Source organism: Poecilia reticulata, chromosome 4 (assembly GCF_904066995.2).
Source record: "Poecilia reticulata chromosome 4, P_reticulata-male-v2, whole genome shotgun sequence".
Classification (NCBI taxonomy): domain Eukaryota; kingdom Metazoa; phylum Chordata; class Actinopteri; order Cyprinodontiformes; family Poeciliidae; genus Poecilia; species Poecilia reticulata.
The window spans coordinates 26,046,720-26,062,639 of NC_088833.1; the positions used below are offsets into that span (position 1 = coordinate 26,046,720).

A 15,920-nucleotide genomic window follows, 5' to 3' on the forward strand; every position below is an offset into this window, starting at 1 on the left:
ATTCAATAACCATTTTTTTCTTTTTGTTCTATTGTGTTAAAGGGCTCAACCAACAGCCGGTCTCTGTCCTTGGAGCGCACCCTGCCTTCAGCCGTGCTTCATATCGTGGAGGGTTTAGCGCTGGTTGTGCTCTGTAGCTGCCGGCCAGCCACCCGCAAGTTGGCCGTTAATGTCTTAAAGGAGGTCCGTGCTCTGCACACAACACTGGGAATCGGCAAGGTAACAAGTTCAGGCTCACTGTACCTTGCAGAAGTATTAATAGCACTCAAAACAATTTACGTTATATTACGATTCATTCTTTTTAAAATATATTAAAGGGGGTTGTTTTATGTAAAATTAACTTTCTTGAGATTTACTTCAAGAAAACCTCACCTGGAGTGTTGCCTTGATTCTTTCATGGATGTTTCAGAAATGCTTGAATCTCCCATGGCAACCATTTGGGTTGTTTAAGGGCTTCCTGATGAAAAGTGCCTCCTATTTAAATAAAGCTCCTACTTGGAGTTGCAGCCTCCCAGTCGAGGTCCCACATCCAGAACTCTGAAATGGCACTATGTGCCTGGAAAATTCATAATATGACCCCTTTAATAATAATACAAAATTCAAAGAGGAAAACAAATATTGCCGATGACCTTGGACATACTGCTCCCATTGTGATACATGGCAGAATCAGGCCTTTTAGATCCTTTTCTGAGGCACAGACCGTGAAGTTAGTCATAACTGATCAAAGATACTTTCACAGAACAGCTGTGTTTACTCTACGTTTATATTACATGCAGATGGAATCTTGTTTTATTTACTTATGTGATCGCTGAAGGCATTTGGCTGCACTTTTATTCAAGGATATCAGAGTAAAAGGTGATGAATATTATTGCCCAACACTCTCTTCAGGTTTTTTTTGTAAAAATGTTTTCAACATTTTTTTTTAATTTTCCTTCCATTTCATAATTGTGCACTACTTTGTGTTGGTCCAGTAAATGAAAAAGGTAAAATGTGAAAAATTTTCAGGGGCATGCAAGGGACTGTGCATTTTATGTTATTATAAATGGGAAATTTAATAGCTGTGTGCCTGCAGAGGAGTAACAGAGTTTAATTAAGCTTCATTTGTCGTGTCCTAATCTCTGTAGGGAGATGAGGAACTGGCTATTGACGTAATGGACAGATTAAGTGCTTCTGTGTTGGAGAGCTTCATCCACCTGACCGGAGCTGACCAGGTATGACCGTTCCCTCGCTTCTGCACAAACAAAACATCTTGTGAAACTCTGCTGATCTTCCCCTTCCCTTCCCTTCGCCGCAGACCAACTTGCTGTATTGCCCCAGCGGGATTGAGCTTCAAACACTAGCAGAGTGGAGTTCCTCTCCCATCAGCCACCAGTTCGATGTGGTCAGCCCGTCGCACATCTGGGTGTTTGCCCACGTCACGCAGGGCCAGGACCCCTGGGTCATCAGCTTCTCCAGCTACCTGCGGCAGGAGAACCTGCCCAAACATTGCCCCACCGCCCTCAACTATGCCTGGATGTTTGCCTACACTCGCCTTCAGCTGCTGTCTCCACAAGTTGACATAAAGTACGCTTTGTGTCCTGTTACCGCTTATGTTGTGACACACTCGCTTCAAATAGTAGTTGGTGTAGAAAGCAAATGATGAGGGGAAAATAGGAGAGTTGCGTCTCCCCATTCGATAACCTCAACTCAGACTAATATAACCTGACGTTTTCTGTTCGCCCACCTCCAGCAGTCCCATCAATGCCAAAAAGGTGAACAGTCTGAACAGCAGCGATTCCTACGTTGGCCTTTGGAGAAACTACCTGATTCTTTGCTGCAGCTCCGCCTCCTCCTCCTCCTCAATGTGCTCCTCCTCATCCTCCACCTCCGGCTCCGTCCGCTGCTCCCCGCCTGAGACGCTGGCGTCTACGCCGGACAGCGGCTACAGTTACGATTCCAAGGTCGGAAGAATACGTTGAAACCGAGAATGACGGAATAGAATAAAGTATCGGCTGTGCAGCAGCATCGTTGTGACCAAAGTGAATGTCTGTGTGTGTTCACAGATTGTCGGGACTCCGTCCCCCTCCTCCCTCTTTAAACACATCGTTCCAATGATGCGCTCTGAGAGCATGGACATCACAGAGTCTTTGGTGTTGGGGCTTGGCAGGACCAACCCTGTTGCCTTCAGGTAAAAAAAAATACTGATAGGAAATCTATAATCATATGTATCTCAGGGTTCTTACACTTTCTGGTTAATTGTGGAATTGAAGTTTTATCACAACATTTTGTGGTACTATAATGATAAAAGTGAAGACATCAGTCACATAAAGAAATGTTTGTATCACTACATTTCACACGGTAACTGCATTTAATCATGTCTTCAAGTTTATTGACACTCTAATTGAATAAACAGTGGAGAAAATGGTAAAAATAACAATCCCGACAATAATGTCTAATGTTTAAACATCATTAATTCGAATTTATTGTGGCAATCATTATACTATCATTATACTAAGAAATTTATCACGATGAATGATAAACAAAACGATAAATGCACACCACTTACTGAAGTATTTTCCCAAGAGTTTGAATTTTATTTATATTTACAGACTGTATTCCCTTTGCCATCCATTCATCTGTCTGCTCACCTCAACTAAGTGAAAATTTGTTTCTATTTAAAAAAACGGATTAAAATGAACTCTGCATTTTAAAATTTGTAAAGAATTTAAATTTAAAATGAAAAATATGTGCATTTTATAGGGTTTTTTTTGTTTGTTTTTTATGTTTTTAAACGTTTATTGACATGCATGTCTTCCATCCTTAAGAGAACTAATAGAGGAGCTAAACCCAATCATAAAAGAAGCTCTGGAAAGAAGACCAGAAGTGAGTGTGGCTCAGTGATGACTTTAAAAGTATTCAGTCAAACTTTGTTTTATTTATGCAACACTTGAATTGAATGAAAACGTTTCCATCATTTACAGAACATGAAGCGACGCAGGCGTCGGGACATCCTCAGGGTCCAGCTGGTCCGGATATTTGAGTTACTCGCTGATGCTGGCGTCATCAGCCACGTGTACGTAAACCCAAGGCGTTGAGACTTCTCCTCTCAGAAAGCCACTGAATGAACTCCATGATGATTTATTTTTTTCTTTTGGTTTCCAGATCCAGTGGAGGTTTGGACGGGGAGAGCCACTCTCTGAACAGCACGCTGCTCGAGTACGTGGACCTCACCAGGCAGCTGCTGGAGGCAGAAAACGACAAGGACTCTGACACGCTGAAGGACATCCGCTCTCACTTCAGTGCACTTGTGGCCAATATCATTCAGAATGTTCCAGGTACGTTTAAGCTACGCTCTTGACTGTCCAGTGAAATTTAAACAATAAAAAAAGTTTCTTCATTTAACGTGCTTATTTATTTATTTTTTCCCTTTCCCAGTAAACCAGAGGAGGACCATCTTCCCTCAGCAGTCACTACGGCACAGTCTCTTCATGCTGTTTAGTCACTGGGCTGGACCCTTCAGCATCATGTTCACTCCTCTGGATCGCTATAGTGACAGAAATATGCAGATCAATCGCCATCAGTACTGTGCGCTGAAGGTAAGCGTCTAGCGATGCAGACGTCGGCTTTAACCTCTCGCGCCATCCGCTCTGAGAGCTAAATTCCCGTTTCATCGTTCAGGCCATGTCTGCCGTGTTGTGTTGCGGACCCGTAGCCGACAACGTCGGCCTGTCGTCTGATGGCTACCTCTACAAGTGGCTGGACAACATTTTGGATTCACAGGACAAGAAGGTGAGCAAAATGTTGCTGGTAGTTGTGATGAACTACTAAATAACCACTGATCCAGCTTTTACAATTTAAATTCAAGAATAGTTTTGCAAAAAAGAGTATGGTGCTTTTTATACATTCAGAAGTCTACATACTCTCAATATTGGCATGAAGATCGTTTAAATTTTATGCTTTTAATATTTTTTTTCCTCTAATGGTTATGCTTCCAACTCCTATGGGATTCAAAAGCAGAAACTGGGTGCACAAATTTGCATTTATTATGGATTTTCTCTTTCCCAAACATGTTCTACATTATACATTCTGACTCAAATGCATGTATACTGTACCAGAAATATTTGGTTAGACGATTTGTAGAAATTTAGAATATTAAATGAGGCTGGATATTTTGGGCATTCTTCTCAGCAGCACTGGCAAATTTGATGGTTTGGTAGCTCAAGCCCAGCTTTTAAGCAGGACTTTTAATTGCGTTATGATTCTAAAATCAGGTTTTATTTTTTATGTTTGACATTATTGTCTTGTTGGAACACACATTCTTACTTCACTGACCAAAACTGTCACCGTCTGGCGAAACGAAAAGGGTCCAAGAAATCACTAAAAACAGAGCATCCTTAAAAACCCTTGCATTCTAAAAATAAGGCCTTAAAATACCTCAAATTTATATATATAAATAAAGTTGGCTTTTAATACGTTAATTGCGTTAAATTTTGTCTTGACAGGACTGTTTAATCTCTTATATTCTCACACAAGACATTCAAAGTTGTGCTCCAGGTTCTTTTTTTCCCCAACTTTGTTGAAATGTCTGATGTATATTTACAGCCCAAACTTTGCTGAATATTTTTACAATCTCATTTTATAACTGAAGATGTGGCGTCATGGTTTAAATATTTGGTTTGCGGTCACCTTTAGGTCCACCAGCTGGGTTGCGAGGCCGTGATGTTGCTGCTGGAGCTCAACCCAGACCAGAGCAACCTCATGTTTTGGGCCGTGGACCGATGTTACACCGGCTCACGGCGCGTTGCTGCTGGCTGTTTCAAGGCCATCGCCAACGTCTTTCATAACAGGTACTACCTGCATTAGCAGGATGAACTTCAATTTCTTTTTTTTACTGGGTTGTTTGTCCGTCAAGCAACTTGTTTTATTGTTTTTTTCCCCCCCTCCTTTTAGGGATTATCAGTTTGATACTGTGGTGCTGCTGAACCTGATTCTGTTCAAGGCAGCTGATTCTTCCAGGGAAATCTACGAGGTAGCCATGCAGCTGTTACAGGTCAGTCTGGTCCGTGTTCATTCAATGCTTCTGTTGGGATTTTTTCCCTTCAATTTTTGAGACGTTCTCACCGCTGCGTGTGTGTGAAACAGATCCTGGAGCCAAAGCTTTTCCGTTATGCACACAAACTGGAGATCCAGCGGACAGATGGCATCTTGACTCCTCCCTCGCCGCTTCCACACCTGTACTCCGTGTCTTACTACCAGCTTTCTGAGGAGCTCGCGAGAACATATCCGGAGCTCACTCTGCCTATTTTCTCAGGTCAGCTACTTAACAAAATACTGCTGGATGGTTTGTTGTGAGACAAAACGGCTGTGCTGCAATACTAATGCCGGGTTTGTCTGCTTCTTGAGATCCTTGAAAATGATTGAATTTTAATTAGGTGTTTTCAAGGAATGTGGAAAGTGCTTGAATTTGGTATAAAGTCTTTAAAAGTTTTTGATATTGAAACTGCACAGTTTGGTAATGAAGTGCAAGCTAATGTTTGATTAGAAGCCTAAATTTGGAAAACAATATTTACAGTTAAACCCTCACTGTCTGAAGTAAATTCTTTCTTACTTTAGCCTGTTTTTATTTGCTAAATGCCAGAAAACATAGCAAAAGCATTTTCTACATCATTTTTTGTATTATTTTTGAATATTCCTAATGCCTCAATGAATTATTGATCTTCAGGGTTTCCCTCAGTGTATTATATATCACATCAAGTGATATCACATCAAGTGATATTTTCACATTTCCTGTCAACTTTAAACATTTTTTTAACTCAAAAACATGATGGACCTTGCACGTTTTCTGGGGGATGTTTTCCTTGGATGTGTATAATTGAAGTAGAGATTGTCTTATTTTTTTAATATGCTGAACAATGTTATTGAAATTGGGGGATTTTTTTGGGTAAATTTATGTTTTGTTCTGGGATCAGTCCGGTGTATAGGGCATGTGTGGGAGAGCCATTTCAAAACATAGAATTTTGCTGTATTTTAGCTTACCTTGTCCCTGCTGTAGAATGTAGAATAATTTGACAAAAGCATTATTATTAATAACAGTAATAAATGGTATCGTACAGTAGTGAATTGAAACTGTTGTCTTTTAGTTTGTATTGTTTTATTTCCAAAAGTTTGAAAACTTAGCTTGAAAATGCTTGAAAAGTGCTTCGGTTTAACTGTGGGAAAAGTGTACAAACACTTTAATGTGTCATTTCTGGATTTTTTTTTAAATCATATTTTTACTACCATGTGATTGTCCCAAATCGCAGAAGTCAGCCAGCGTATCCAAACAGCACATCCTGGTGGACGTCAAGTCATGCTGCACTACCTCCTACCGTGGATGAACAACGTGGAGCTGGTGGAATTCAAGCCGACCATAAGGCGACCGGAGGACTGCGGCAGCGGCGAGGAAGAGGAGGATGGCCAAGACCAAGAGATCATGATGGTGAACAGTCGCCGCTGGCTCCGTGGAGAGGGGTGGGGATCCCCTCGTGCAACAACCATGGTGCTAAACAACCTCATGTTTATGACCGCCAAGGTGAGACGACTTTTTTTTTCTTTTTTTCCCCCCTGCTACGATCCGACGTGCCGAGAATCCTAATTGATGTCCTTTCTTTGCAGTACGGAGATGAATTTGCTTGGTCAGAAATTGAGAACGTGTGGACGACGTTAGCAGACAGTTGGCCAAAGAACCTCAGAATCATTCTGCACTTCCTCATCAGTATATCCGGGGTCAGCAGTGACCCTAGCCTCTTGCCCTACGTAAGCTACAACACTTTTTTTTCTTTTTCTTTCAGGAACTTTGGGAGACGTGTGGCATTTGTTTCTAACATTTTTCCCCGTGTCCTCAGGTGAAACGAGTGGTGGTTTACTTGGGCAGGGATAAAACTATGCAGCTGCTGGAGGAGTTGATGTGGGAACTTCAGCTGACTGAGCCCGTCAGCTCAGCTGTGACCCACATGGACAACCCCCCTTATTACCGCATCACCTCCAGTTACAAGATCCCCTCAGTGACCTCAGGTAACGGACCAACAGAGACACACAAGTTCATTTCTTACATTGGAGATGCACCAATCAGGCCTTTAAGGTAGACACTGATTCTCGATTTGGTCATTTTTTCTTAGTTAAGATTTATGCCCCGGACCTAAAGTTTTTTCCCTGGATCTAGCCAAAATTGTTTGCTTGATGGCTCGGGATTCTGTGATGCATTATTAAGCCTACAGCACGCACAGAGAAAACTCTACAAGAATGCTCACTATAAATATGTGTTAATGTGCTTGTTATAGTCTAAATAGAGGAGGAAATAGTTTACCAGTTGAGGAAAGAAAGAAATGAAGGTGCTGAAGTTCATTATACTGCAACAAGTGCAGCACGTTGCACAATGCGCCTGCAGCCTCGCCCTCCTCTGCTCCTATCAATCACACATCCCAGATGATTTGCCCTTGACCCACCCTGCGGTTACAAGTGATGTGACGGAGCTGGAAGATGTTAAGCAAAATCTAAAAATGGGAGAAGTTAATTACAGGCTAAAAACGAAAGAAGTAAAATCTTAATTAAAATAATATGTCTGGTTTACTTTGGACTTGGGCTTAAAATACAAGTGAATTAATCAGGTCTTGTTGAATTTTTTAGGCCTGATCTAAACTCAGTGTTTTTCTAAGGATGTAAATTTTCTAGTTTATCAACTGAAAATAATAGTATTCTTGGATTTGAGGCTAAATTAATAGCAATTATTTTTTTCCCCTCTGGAATAATTGGCCAATTCCAATCACTGGCTGATTGATTAGTGCACCTCAAGCTCTATCAATTAAATCTGTACTTCCAGTGCCAGACGATGTGTTTCTTGCCTTCTCCATCAGGAACAACCTCCAGCAGCAATACCATGGTGCCAGGAAGTGAGGGTCATCAAGACAGCAAGAGCAAAGACCCAAACATGGAAGACAGGTACCAACTTCTGCATAAAGTTTGTATTAAAAGGTGTTATGAGTTTTTATTCCTGAATTTGGTCAATCCCTTGGCCTCTTCCTTTTATTTTAAGAGTAGATCAGTTGGACCTTAAAGCTAAAGTTAACTAGTCTTGAGTGGGACCGAGACCAAAGCTATTCTCTACTGTCCTAAAACAACAACTCTCAAAAATATTATGGCAGTGTATTTTAGGAAGCTTTAAAATGAAGTCACCATGTGCCAACATAACAACAGCTTAGAACTTTCTAATATGGCAGATGCGTAAACATCTATAATAATTTTGAAATCGAAGTTGTTTGAAAAGACGACAAACATCAGCGGAGTTAGATAAGTGTCAAAAAATGCACCCCAAACTAACTTGGTCTAGTCTGTGACGCAATAAGGTCTGGCGAGTATCAATGTTTCTGATTAAACTAGGCAAAACTGGAGTCCAGTAAGCTGTTCGTTTTTGAGAATCTTCAGAACTTCTAATGTGTTTCAAATCACATCTCGACAAGATGCACCTTTCCACTCCAAGTGTTTGCTTCCCTTAAGATAAAAGTCCCCTTTCCCTTGTCTTCTGTAAAACTAGCTGTCAGCTTCAGCCTCCAGGACCAAATAATCTGGAGTTATACTAAAAGGAAAGGACATCTTACTGCAGATTCTCAACCTTTTAATGCATTTTATCTTAAAAAATTTAAGAATTTATAAATTCAGAAGAACATCTGAATTTATGCCTAAAGGCTCTATGCAGTCTTGAGATTTTAGTTTTACCAGCACGTCTCCTCCTACAGTTACACACACCTGGATATTTACTCGGGTCTGAACAGCAACCTGAACCGCCAGCACCACCGCCTGGAATCTCGGTACAGCAGCAGCTCTGGCGGCTCCTATGAAGACGAGAAGAGTAAGCAGAGAACAATCCCACACTCCTCCTCAGCATAGTGTAGTTTTAATACGGTGTAAGACCATGCTTACTAATGTTTCTCCAGGTGACTCCATGCCACTTTATGCAAACTGGCGCTTGAAAGTAATGGACCACAACCAGCCAGAGCCTCTCCCGTTCCCCCCGACGGGAGGCTGCTGGGCTCCATTAGTGGATTACCTACCAGAGACAAACACCCCCACTGTGCCGCTCCACAGGTACCCTGAAATACGGTTTTTCGCCGCAGACGTTCAGTGCTGGTTAAAGCTCACAGTCGTCCTCCGTTTCTTTTTCTTTTTTTTTTTAATCAGATGCAACATTGCAGTCATCCTGCTGACGGACCTCATAGTAGACCACGGCATCAAAGTGGAGTGGAGCGCATACCTGCACCTTTTGTTACATGCTGTGTTTATAGGTAACGTCCTCCGATGTTTCACGCGTCGTCTCTGCTCACGTATCGGCCTTGTGGCGTCACTTCGTCGTTCTGCTCTCGTCCTCCAGGCTTTGACCACCAGCACCCAGAGGTCTATGAGCACTGCAAGCGGCTGCTGCTTCACCTGCTCGTCGTCCAGTCCGCAAACAGCCAGTCCGTGGCCATGGTGCTGCTGCGGAACAGAGACTACAACGATCCCCGGGTGCTGACTGTGAAGCCAGCGACTCCAGAGATCAACCTTACAGGTCAGTCCTGCCGGTCAGCCAGTGGAAAGCAGGGAAGCAACTAACGGTTATTTCAGTAACCGTTGATTATGTTGATTGTTCGGATGATTAATCGGATAAAAAATAAAATAAAATATCTACATTCGTCATTTAACCACTTAAGCCTTGTTAATACAATATTAGAAATGCATTAAGAGATGGAAATAAACTTTTTTTTTTAAATAAGAAAATAAACATTTATTGCCTAAATGCAATAAAAATAGAATTCTTTTAGTTTGCACTTGATTATTTGTAGATTGACAATCTTTGTATGTGCCTAATAGGAGATTTTGTTGCATTTTTATGTAGAGAGAAGGTTTTTTTATATTGAGTGCAAAATTTGTACACATTTTTTTTTATAGTTTTCTCAATTACTGCCATGTTCTTTCAGCAAAAGGCCTTCTTTTGCAGTTAATTAATCGATTCCGATTAGTTGACAATTATTCCAATAATAGATTGATCACAATTAATCTTGATTAATCCAATGAGTCGTTTCATCCCTAATTAGGAGTATATATCAAAGTTAATGTTAAACAAAAAGGGGTGTGAACAGATTTTTAACCAGCATTGGCATCAACATTTAACCAAAACCTTTATTGTTCTCCTTTGTCACCCCAAACCTAGCCACCGGGTGGCAGCAAAGGTCTTTCCCATACGTGCAAATGTAAACTGTGCCACAAGCTGCTGCTGTGCCAAAGCCTGACATCAACCGAGTGTGCTCTTGTTGAACGTTTCCACAGGAATGCAGGAGATTTTGCCAGATTTTCAGCCGTCACCGATGACAGACTCGGGCCTCAGCACCAGCTCCACATCCTCCAGCATAAGCCTCGGTGCAGGGAGCAGCGCTTTGTCCCACCTCTCTCCAACGCTTCTCATCGAGGCTGATATTAACCCTGAACAGGAAGACAAGGCCAAGGGTCTCATCGAGTTCATCACGTCAAGGTGAGGAAGATCCAGCGTTATTATTTGTGTTCATTAAAGTAGATTTTATATACAGTGGGGAAAATAAGTATTTAGTCAGTCACCAATTGTGCAAGTTCTCCCACTTAAAAAGATGAGAGAGGCCTGTAATTTACATCATAGGTAGACCTCAACTATGAGAGACAAAATGTGAAAAAAAATGTGAGAAAATCATTTTGTCTGAATTTTAAAGAATTTATTTGCAAATAATGGTGGAAAATAAGTATTTGGTCATCTACAAACAAGCAAGATTTCTGGCTGTCACAGACCTGTAACTTCTTTTTTAAGAGGCTCCTCTTTCCCCCACTCATTACCTGTATTAATGGCACCAGTTTGAAGTCGTTAACAGTATAAAAGACACCTGCCCACAACCTCAAACAGTCACACTCCAAACTCCACTATGGTGAAGACGAAAGAGCTGTCGGAGGACACCAGAAACCGAATTGTAGACCTGCACCAGGCTGGGAAGACTGAATCTGCAATAGGCAAGCAGCTTGGTGTGAAGAAATCTACTGTGGGAGCAATAATCAGAAAATGGAAGACCTACAAGACCACTACTAATCTCCCTCGATCTGGGGCTCCACGCAAGATCTCAGCCCATGGGGTCAGAATGATCACAAGAACGGTGAGGAAAAATCCCAGAACCACAAGGGGGAATCTAGCGAATGACCTGCAGAAAGCTGGGACCAAAGTAACAAAGGCTACCATCAGTAACACACTACGCCGCCAGGGACTCAGATCTTGCAGTGCCAGACGTGTCCCCCTGCTTATGCCAGTCCATATCCAGGCACGTCTGAAGTTTGCTAGAGAGCATTTGGATGTTCCAGAAGAGTATTGGGAGAATGTCATATGGTCAGATGAAACCAAAGTAGAACTATTTGGTAAAAACACAACTCGTCGTGTTTGGAGGAAAGGGAATGCGGAGTTGCATCCAAAGAACACCATACCAACTGTGAAGCATGGGGGTGGAAACATCATGCTTTGGGGCTGTTTCTCTTCAAAGGGACCAGGACGACTGATCCGTGTACATGAAAGAATGAATGGGGCCATGTATTGTGAGATTTTGGGTGCAAACCTCCTTCCATCAGCAAGGGCAATGAAGATGAAACGTGGCTGGGTCTTTCAGCATGACAATGATCCCAAGCACACTGCCAGGGCAACAAAGGAGTGGCTTCGTAAGAAACATTTCAAAGTCCTGGAGTGGCCTAGCCAGTCTCCCGATCTCAACCCCATCGAAAACCTTTGGAGGGAGTTGAAAGTCCGTGTTGCCCGCCGACAGCCCCAAAACATCACTGCTCTAGAGGAGATCTGCATGGAGGAATGGGCCAACATACCAGCAACAGTGTGTGCCAACCTTGTGAAGACTTACAGAAAACGTTTGACCTCTGTCATTGCCAACAAAGGATATACAACAAAGTATTGAGATGAACTTTTGTTATTGACCAAATACTTATTTTCCACCATTATTTGCAAATAAATTCTTTAAAATTCAGACAAAATGATTTTCTCAAATTTTTTTTCACATTTTGTCTCTCATAGTTGAGGTCTACCTATGATGTCAATTACAGGCCTCTCTCATCTTTTTAAGTGGGAGAACTTGCACAATTGGTGACTGACTAAATACTTATTTTCCCCACTGTACATTCCCATGGTGTAGCTCAGTTTGAGACAGTAGTTGTAGCAACGCCGAGTGTTTTACTTAAGTTTACAATGATTATGCTTTCACGCTTCCAGTGGTGCCTAAAAGGAGTCGGTATTTAGGTTCTGCATGGGTTTGAGTTTGGTTTGGTTTCATCTGCTTTTTTTTCTGGTGTGGTACCTAAACCTAAGCAATTAAAAATTAATCAAGATAAATGATGAATTGCTTAATAAATTGAGCTTGATCATTTTTATTGTGGTGATTAATATTTTTTGTAGGGAAATTTTGTTTAAAGATTTCATAATCCATTTAATTTTTTGTTTTGTTTTGTTCTGGGTTGTTGTGTTTTATTATTTGATAAAGTAATAAGTGGAGTGTTCTTTTACAGATGTAAAGTTTATTGATCTTTGATAGGGCAAACTTACATTATTTTCAAATGATTTCAAAACAACATTTTTGTTTATCGTCCAGCAAAATCTGCTATTGTGACAGGCCTATTGTCTGATCTTTGTTCACTCCCACCCTGCAGAAAGCGAGGTCCACTCTGGAATCACGAAGACGTCTCTCCCAAGAACTCTAACATTAAGAGCGCCGACCAGCTCAGCGTTTTCGTCAGACACGTTGTCACGGTCTTCAAGCAGTCCCAGACAGGTCTGAACGGACGTCCGCGGCTCCTCTTCCGTCATTTCCGCCCGTTCTTCTGTCGATTTTGTGTTGGAGTTATCTGCATGTTAACGCGCCTCTCTTCAGGTTTCCCTCTGGACTCCATGCTGAGCGAAGTAGCTCTGAGAACGGCTCTGTCCTGCTCTTCTCGACACTACGCCGGTCGCTCGTTTCAGATTTTCAGGGCCCTCAAACAGCCTCTGACTCCGGCCACGCTGTCTGACATCCTGTCTCGACTGGTGGAGACCGTAGGAGACCCAGGAGAGGAGGCCCAGGTCAGGATATGAGAACACTGCATCATACTGCTGCTTTGAACAAATTTAATCCATTATTAAAAGACAAAATGTAACTGGTTATGGAAAAATGTAAAGCTGTCTGATTTCAACTGACTAAATATATGTTCATATTTTTCCAGGGTTTTGTCATTGAGCTCCTCCTGACATTAGAGTCAAGCATCGACACTTTAGCAGACATGATCAAAAACTATGACCTCCTGTCTGCCTTAGCACAGTAAGTCTTCTCACAAGTTCCCTTCTTACTTTGTCATTATTTTCTACTGCACAATTAGACTAAATTTGTTGGAGGGCCAATATTGGATAAAATCGGCTTTTTTTTTTTAGCTTTCCATCATAATGCTATGTTATTCCCTCATCAAAATCACACCTGGAGTGTTACTTTGATTCTTTCATATGTGTTTGAGAAATTCTTTAATCTCCCACGGCAACCATTCAGCTGTGCAAAACGCCTAGTTAGACCTGGCGCCGCCTTCGAAACGCAGCTCCTGCTCAGAGCTGCAGTTTCCAAGCTTCTGCCCCACAGAGCAACCTGGCCACCTGACTCTCACTCAGCTCCTTCAGACTAGCCAGCAGCAATTAGCAAACATCTGGTTGAACTGCACATCTGCTGAGATCTTTATACCTTGTACTTCTCAATGAAGTGCTGGTAAAAAAAAAAAAAAAAAGTATTAAAGGATTAACAGAGGAGTTATGTGATGACTTCCTGAAGGCAGAGTTTCAGAAAGAGCAGGAGTTTCTTAAAGAGACATGCCCAATTTCAAGAAGTTAAATTATGAAGTAAAATTTATTTTAAGTTCTATATATATATATATATATATATATATATATATATATATATATAGCATTTTTACCACAACTGAAGGTGACATAATTGATTGTTCTATAAAATGGTACTATGAGACTGGAAAACGCATAAACCTGCTCCTTTAAAAGTCCGTACTGTTCTCTTTCTAGAAGCTCTGCCCGCGACCAGTCGTTGGGAGCAAAGTTAGCCGCCAACAGGAAAAGCACGGGCCAGCTCAACCTGAACAGTGGCGGCCTGTTGCATTACGTCCACACTCGGAGCAACTCTCTCCGCGCCAGCATCATCGGCGAGCGGAAAGCGGACAGACGTCGAAGCAACACGCTGGACGTAGCGGACAGACTCAGCGGCAACCCCTCCAACCTGCTGCGCACAAAGAGCCTGACGTCGCTGGGCGGGGGAGGCAGCCCGGGAGGCGAAGCCGTCCCGCCAGTGGACCCCTCCAACCTGATGGCCACCGTCTTCTGGATTGCCGCCTCCCTGCTCGAGTCCGACTACGAGTTTGAATACCTGCTGGCGCTGCGGCTGCTCAACAAGCTGCTGGGCCAGCTGCCCCTGGAGCGGGCGGACAGCCGGGAGCGGCTGGAGAACGTCCAGGGGAAGCTCAAGTGGTACAACTTCCCAGGGCTGCTGCAGCTCTTCCTCAAAGGCTTCACCTCCACTTCGACGCAGGAGCTTACCATCCACCTGCTCAGCAAGCTCATCAGCGTCTCCAGGCACACGCTGGTCGATCCTTCACAGGTAGCAGGTATGTCTGAGTGGTTTCATCTTAATCTCTGAGTGGTGGGGCCATGAATAAGGAAACTCTGTTTCTGTTTGCTGTACTATTGTTGCCACTTATTTTGACAGCAATCCTCTGATCATAGAGCTTTTCAAGTCCCTTCATAGCTCTTGGACAAACATTTCACAAGAGAGTTGGAGCTGTAATCACCTGCATGCACTGCCTTTTGTTGGCCTATCACTTAAATCAACGGTGTGAAACCCATTTGACCTATTGATTCGATTCATAAAATAATATTTAAGCACACAGCTGTTACCTGGAAGGTTTGTCTGCAGGCCTTGAGTTTCACAAGTGGTTGTACTGTGACAATCTGTTTAACATTTCAAGGGCTCTGAATGCGTTTGTAAGGCGGCGTATGCGACCTTCCTCTAACCATTTTCCTCCTCGGATGGATCCCAGGTTTCCCTCTGAACATCCTGTGCCTGCTGCCTCACCTCATTCAGCACTTCGACAGCCCCACTCCCTTCTGTAAGGAGACGGCTGATAAGATCGCCAAGGTGTGCGCGGAGGAGAAGTCAGCCACGCTCTCCAACCTGGCCCACATGATGAGCCTGTACAGCACACACAGCTATTCCCGAGACTGCACCAACTGGATCAACGTGGTCTGTCGCTACGTCCACGACGCCTTCGCAGAGAGGACCTTGAACCTGGTCACTTACCTGGCAGAGGTACGAGAGATGAACATCAGACTTCTTTGTGCTAGTTCTGAATGGTAGACATGAGCTTTAACGATGAATGTTTGCATCTCAGCTGTTGGAGAAGGGCCTACCCAGCATGCAGCAGTCCTTGCTGCAAATCATCTACAGCCTCTTGAGTCACATTGATCTCTCAGCAGCTCCTGTCAAACAGTTCAACCTTGACATCATGAAGATCATTGGCAAATATGTTCAGGTGAGTAAGTAACTTTGGAAAGTTTGTCATCGATTGATAGCTTCTTCCCCCCTCACCCCCCTCTTAACAGTAAGGTATGCTGCTACGAGTTGAGATAGACCAGTCTAAATTTTTCATTTTGAGTTTTTGGAAGGATTCCACCCTCTGTTTTTACCCAGTCCCAGTTTTTCTTTAATAATTTCAAATATTGCTTTCTGGCTTCCTCCTATTACAAATTTTTACTATGAGGGGAAGATTGCATTGTGTGTGTGAGACCAGTTTCTCTAAAACAGCTTTACTGTTTAAAAACAAAAAAAAACACCCAAAATGAC

The 15,920-nt window shown here is 42.6% G+C and overlaps 1 protein-coding gene across 4 annotated transcripts in view; it reads left to right on the forward strand.

Moving 5' to 3' along the window:
- The window catches only part of fryl (furry homolog, like), a 72,352-nt gene that overhangs the window by 34,963 nt on the left and 21,469 nt on the right, over nt 1–15,920 (forward strand). For all 4 annotated transcript variants that reach the window (XM_008407494.3, XM_008407498.3, XM_081606575.1 and 1 more), the window contains 28 exons: nt 43–219; nt 1,125–1,211; nt 1,295–1,563; nt 1,730–1,940; nt 2,043–2,167; nt 2,805–2,862; nt 2,961–3,052; nt 3,142–3,314; nt 3,415–3,575; nt 3,658–3,768; nt 4,672–4,826; nt 4,930–5,029; nt 5,122–5,290; nt 6,282–6,550; nt 6,634–6,774; nt 6,864–7,032; nt 7,872–7,956; nt 8,751–8,863; nt 8,949–9,099; nt 9,193–9,296; nt 9,383–9,559; nt 10,318–10,519; nt 12,706–12,827; nt 12,927–13,114; nt 13,255–13,349; nt 14,090–14,685; nt 15,118–15,386; nt 15,469–15,609. In XM_008407494.3, coding sequence (XP_008405716.1) covers nt 43–219; nt 1,125–1,211; nt 1,295–1,563; nt 1,730–1,940; nt 2,043–2,167; nt 2,805–2,862; nt 2,961–3,052; nt 3,142–3,314; nt 3,415–3,575; nt 3,658–3,768; nt 4,672–4,826; nt 4,930–5,029; nt 5,122–5,290; nt 6,282–6,550; nt 6,634–6,774; nt 6,864–7,032; nt 7,872–7,956; nt 8,751–8,863; nt 8,949–9,099; nt 9,193–9,296; nt 9,383–9,559; nt 10,318–10,519; nt 12,706–12,827; nt 12,927–13,114; nt 13,255–13,349; nt 14,090–14,685; nt 15,118–15,386; nt 15,469–15,609 — 4,710 coding nt within the window. The remainder of the gene's footprint in view (nt 1–42; nt 220–1,124; nt 1,212–1,294; nt 1,564–1,729; nt 1,941–2,042; nt 2,168–2,804; nt 2,863–2,960; nt 3,053–3,141; nt 3,315–3,414; nt 3,576–3,657; nt 3,769–4,671; nt 4,827–4,929; nt 5,030–5,121; nt 5,291–6,281; nt 6,551–6,633; nt 6,775–6,863; nt 7,033–7,871; nt 7,957–8,750; nt 8,864–8,948; nt 9,100–9,192; nt 9,297–9,382; nt 9,560–10,317; nt 10,520–12,705; nt 12,828–12,926; nt 13,115–13,254; nt 13,350–14,089; nt 14,686–15,117; nt 15,387–15,468; nt 15,610–15,920) is intronic.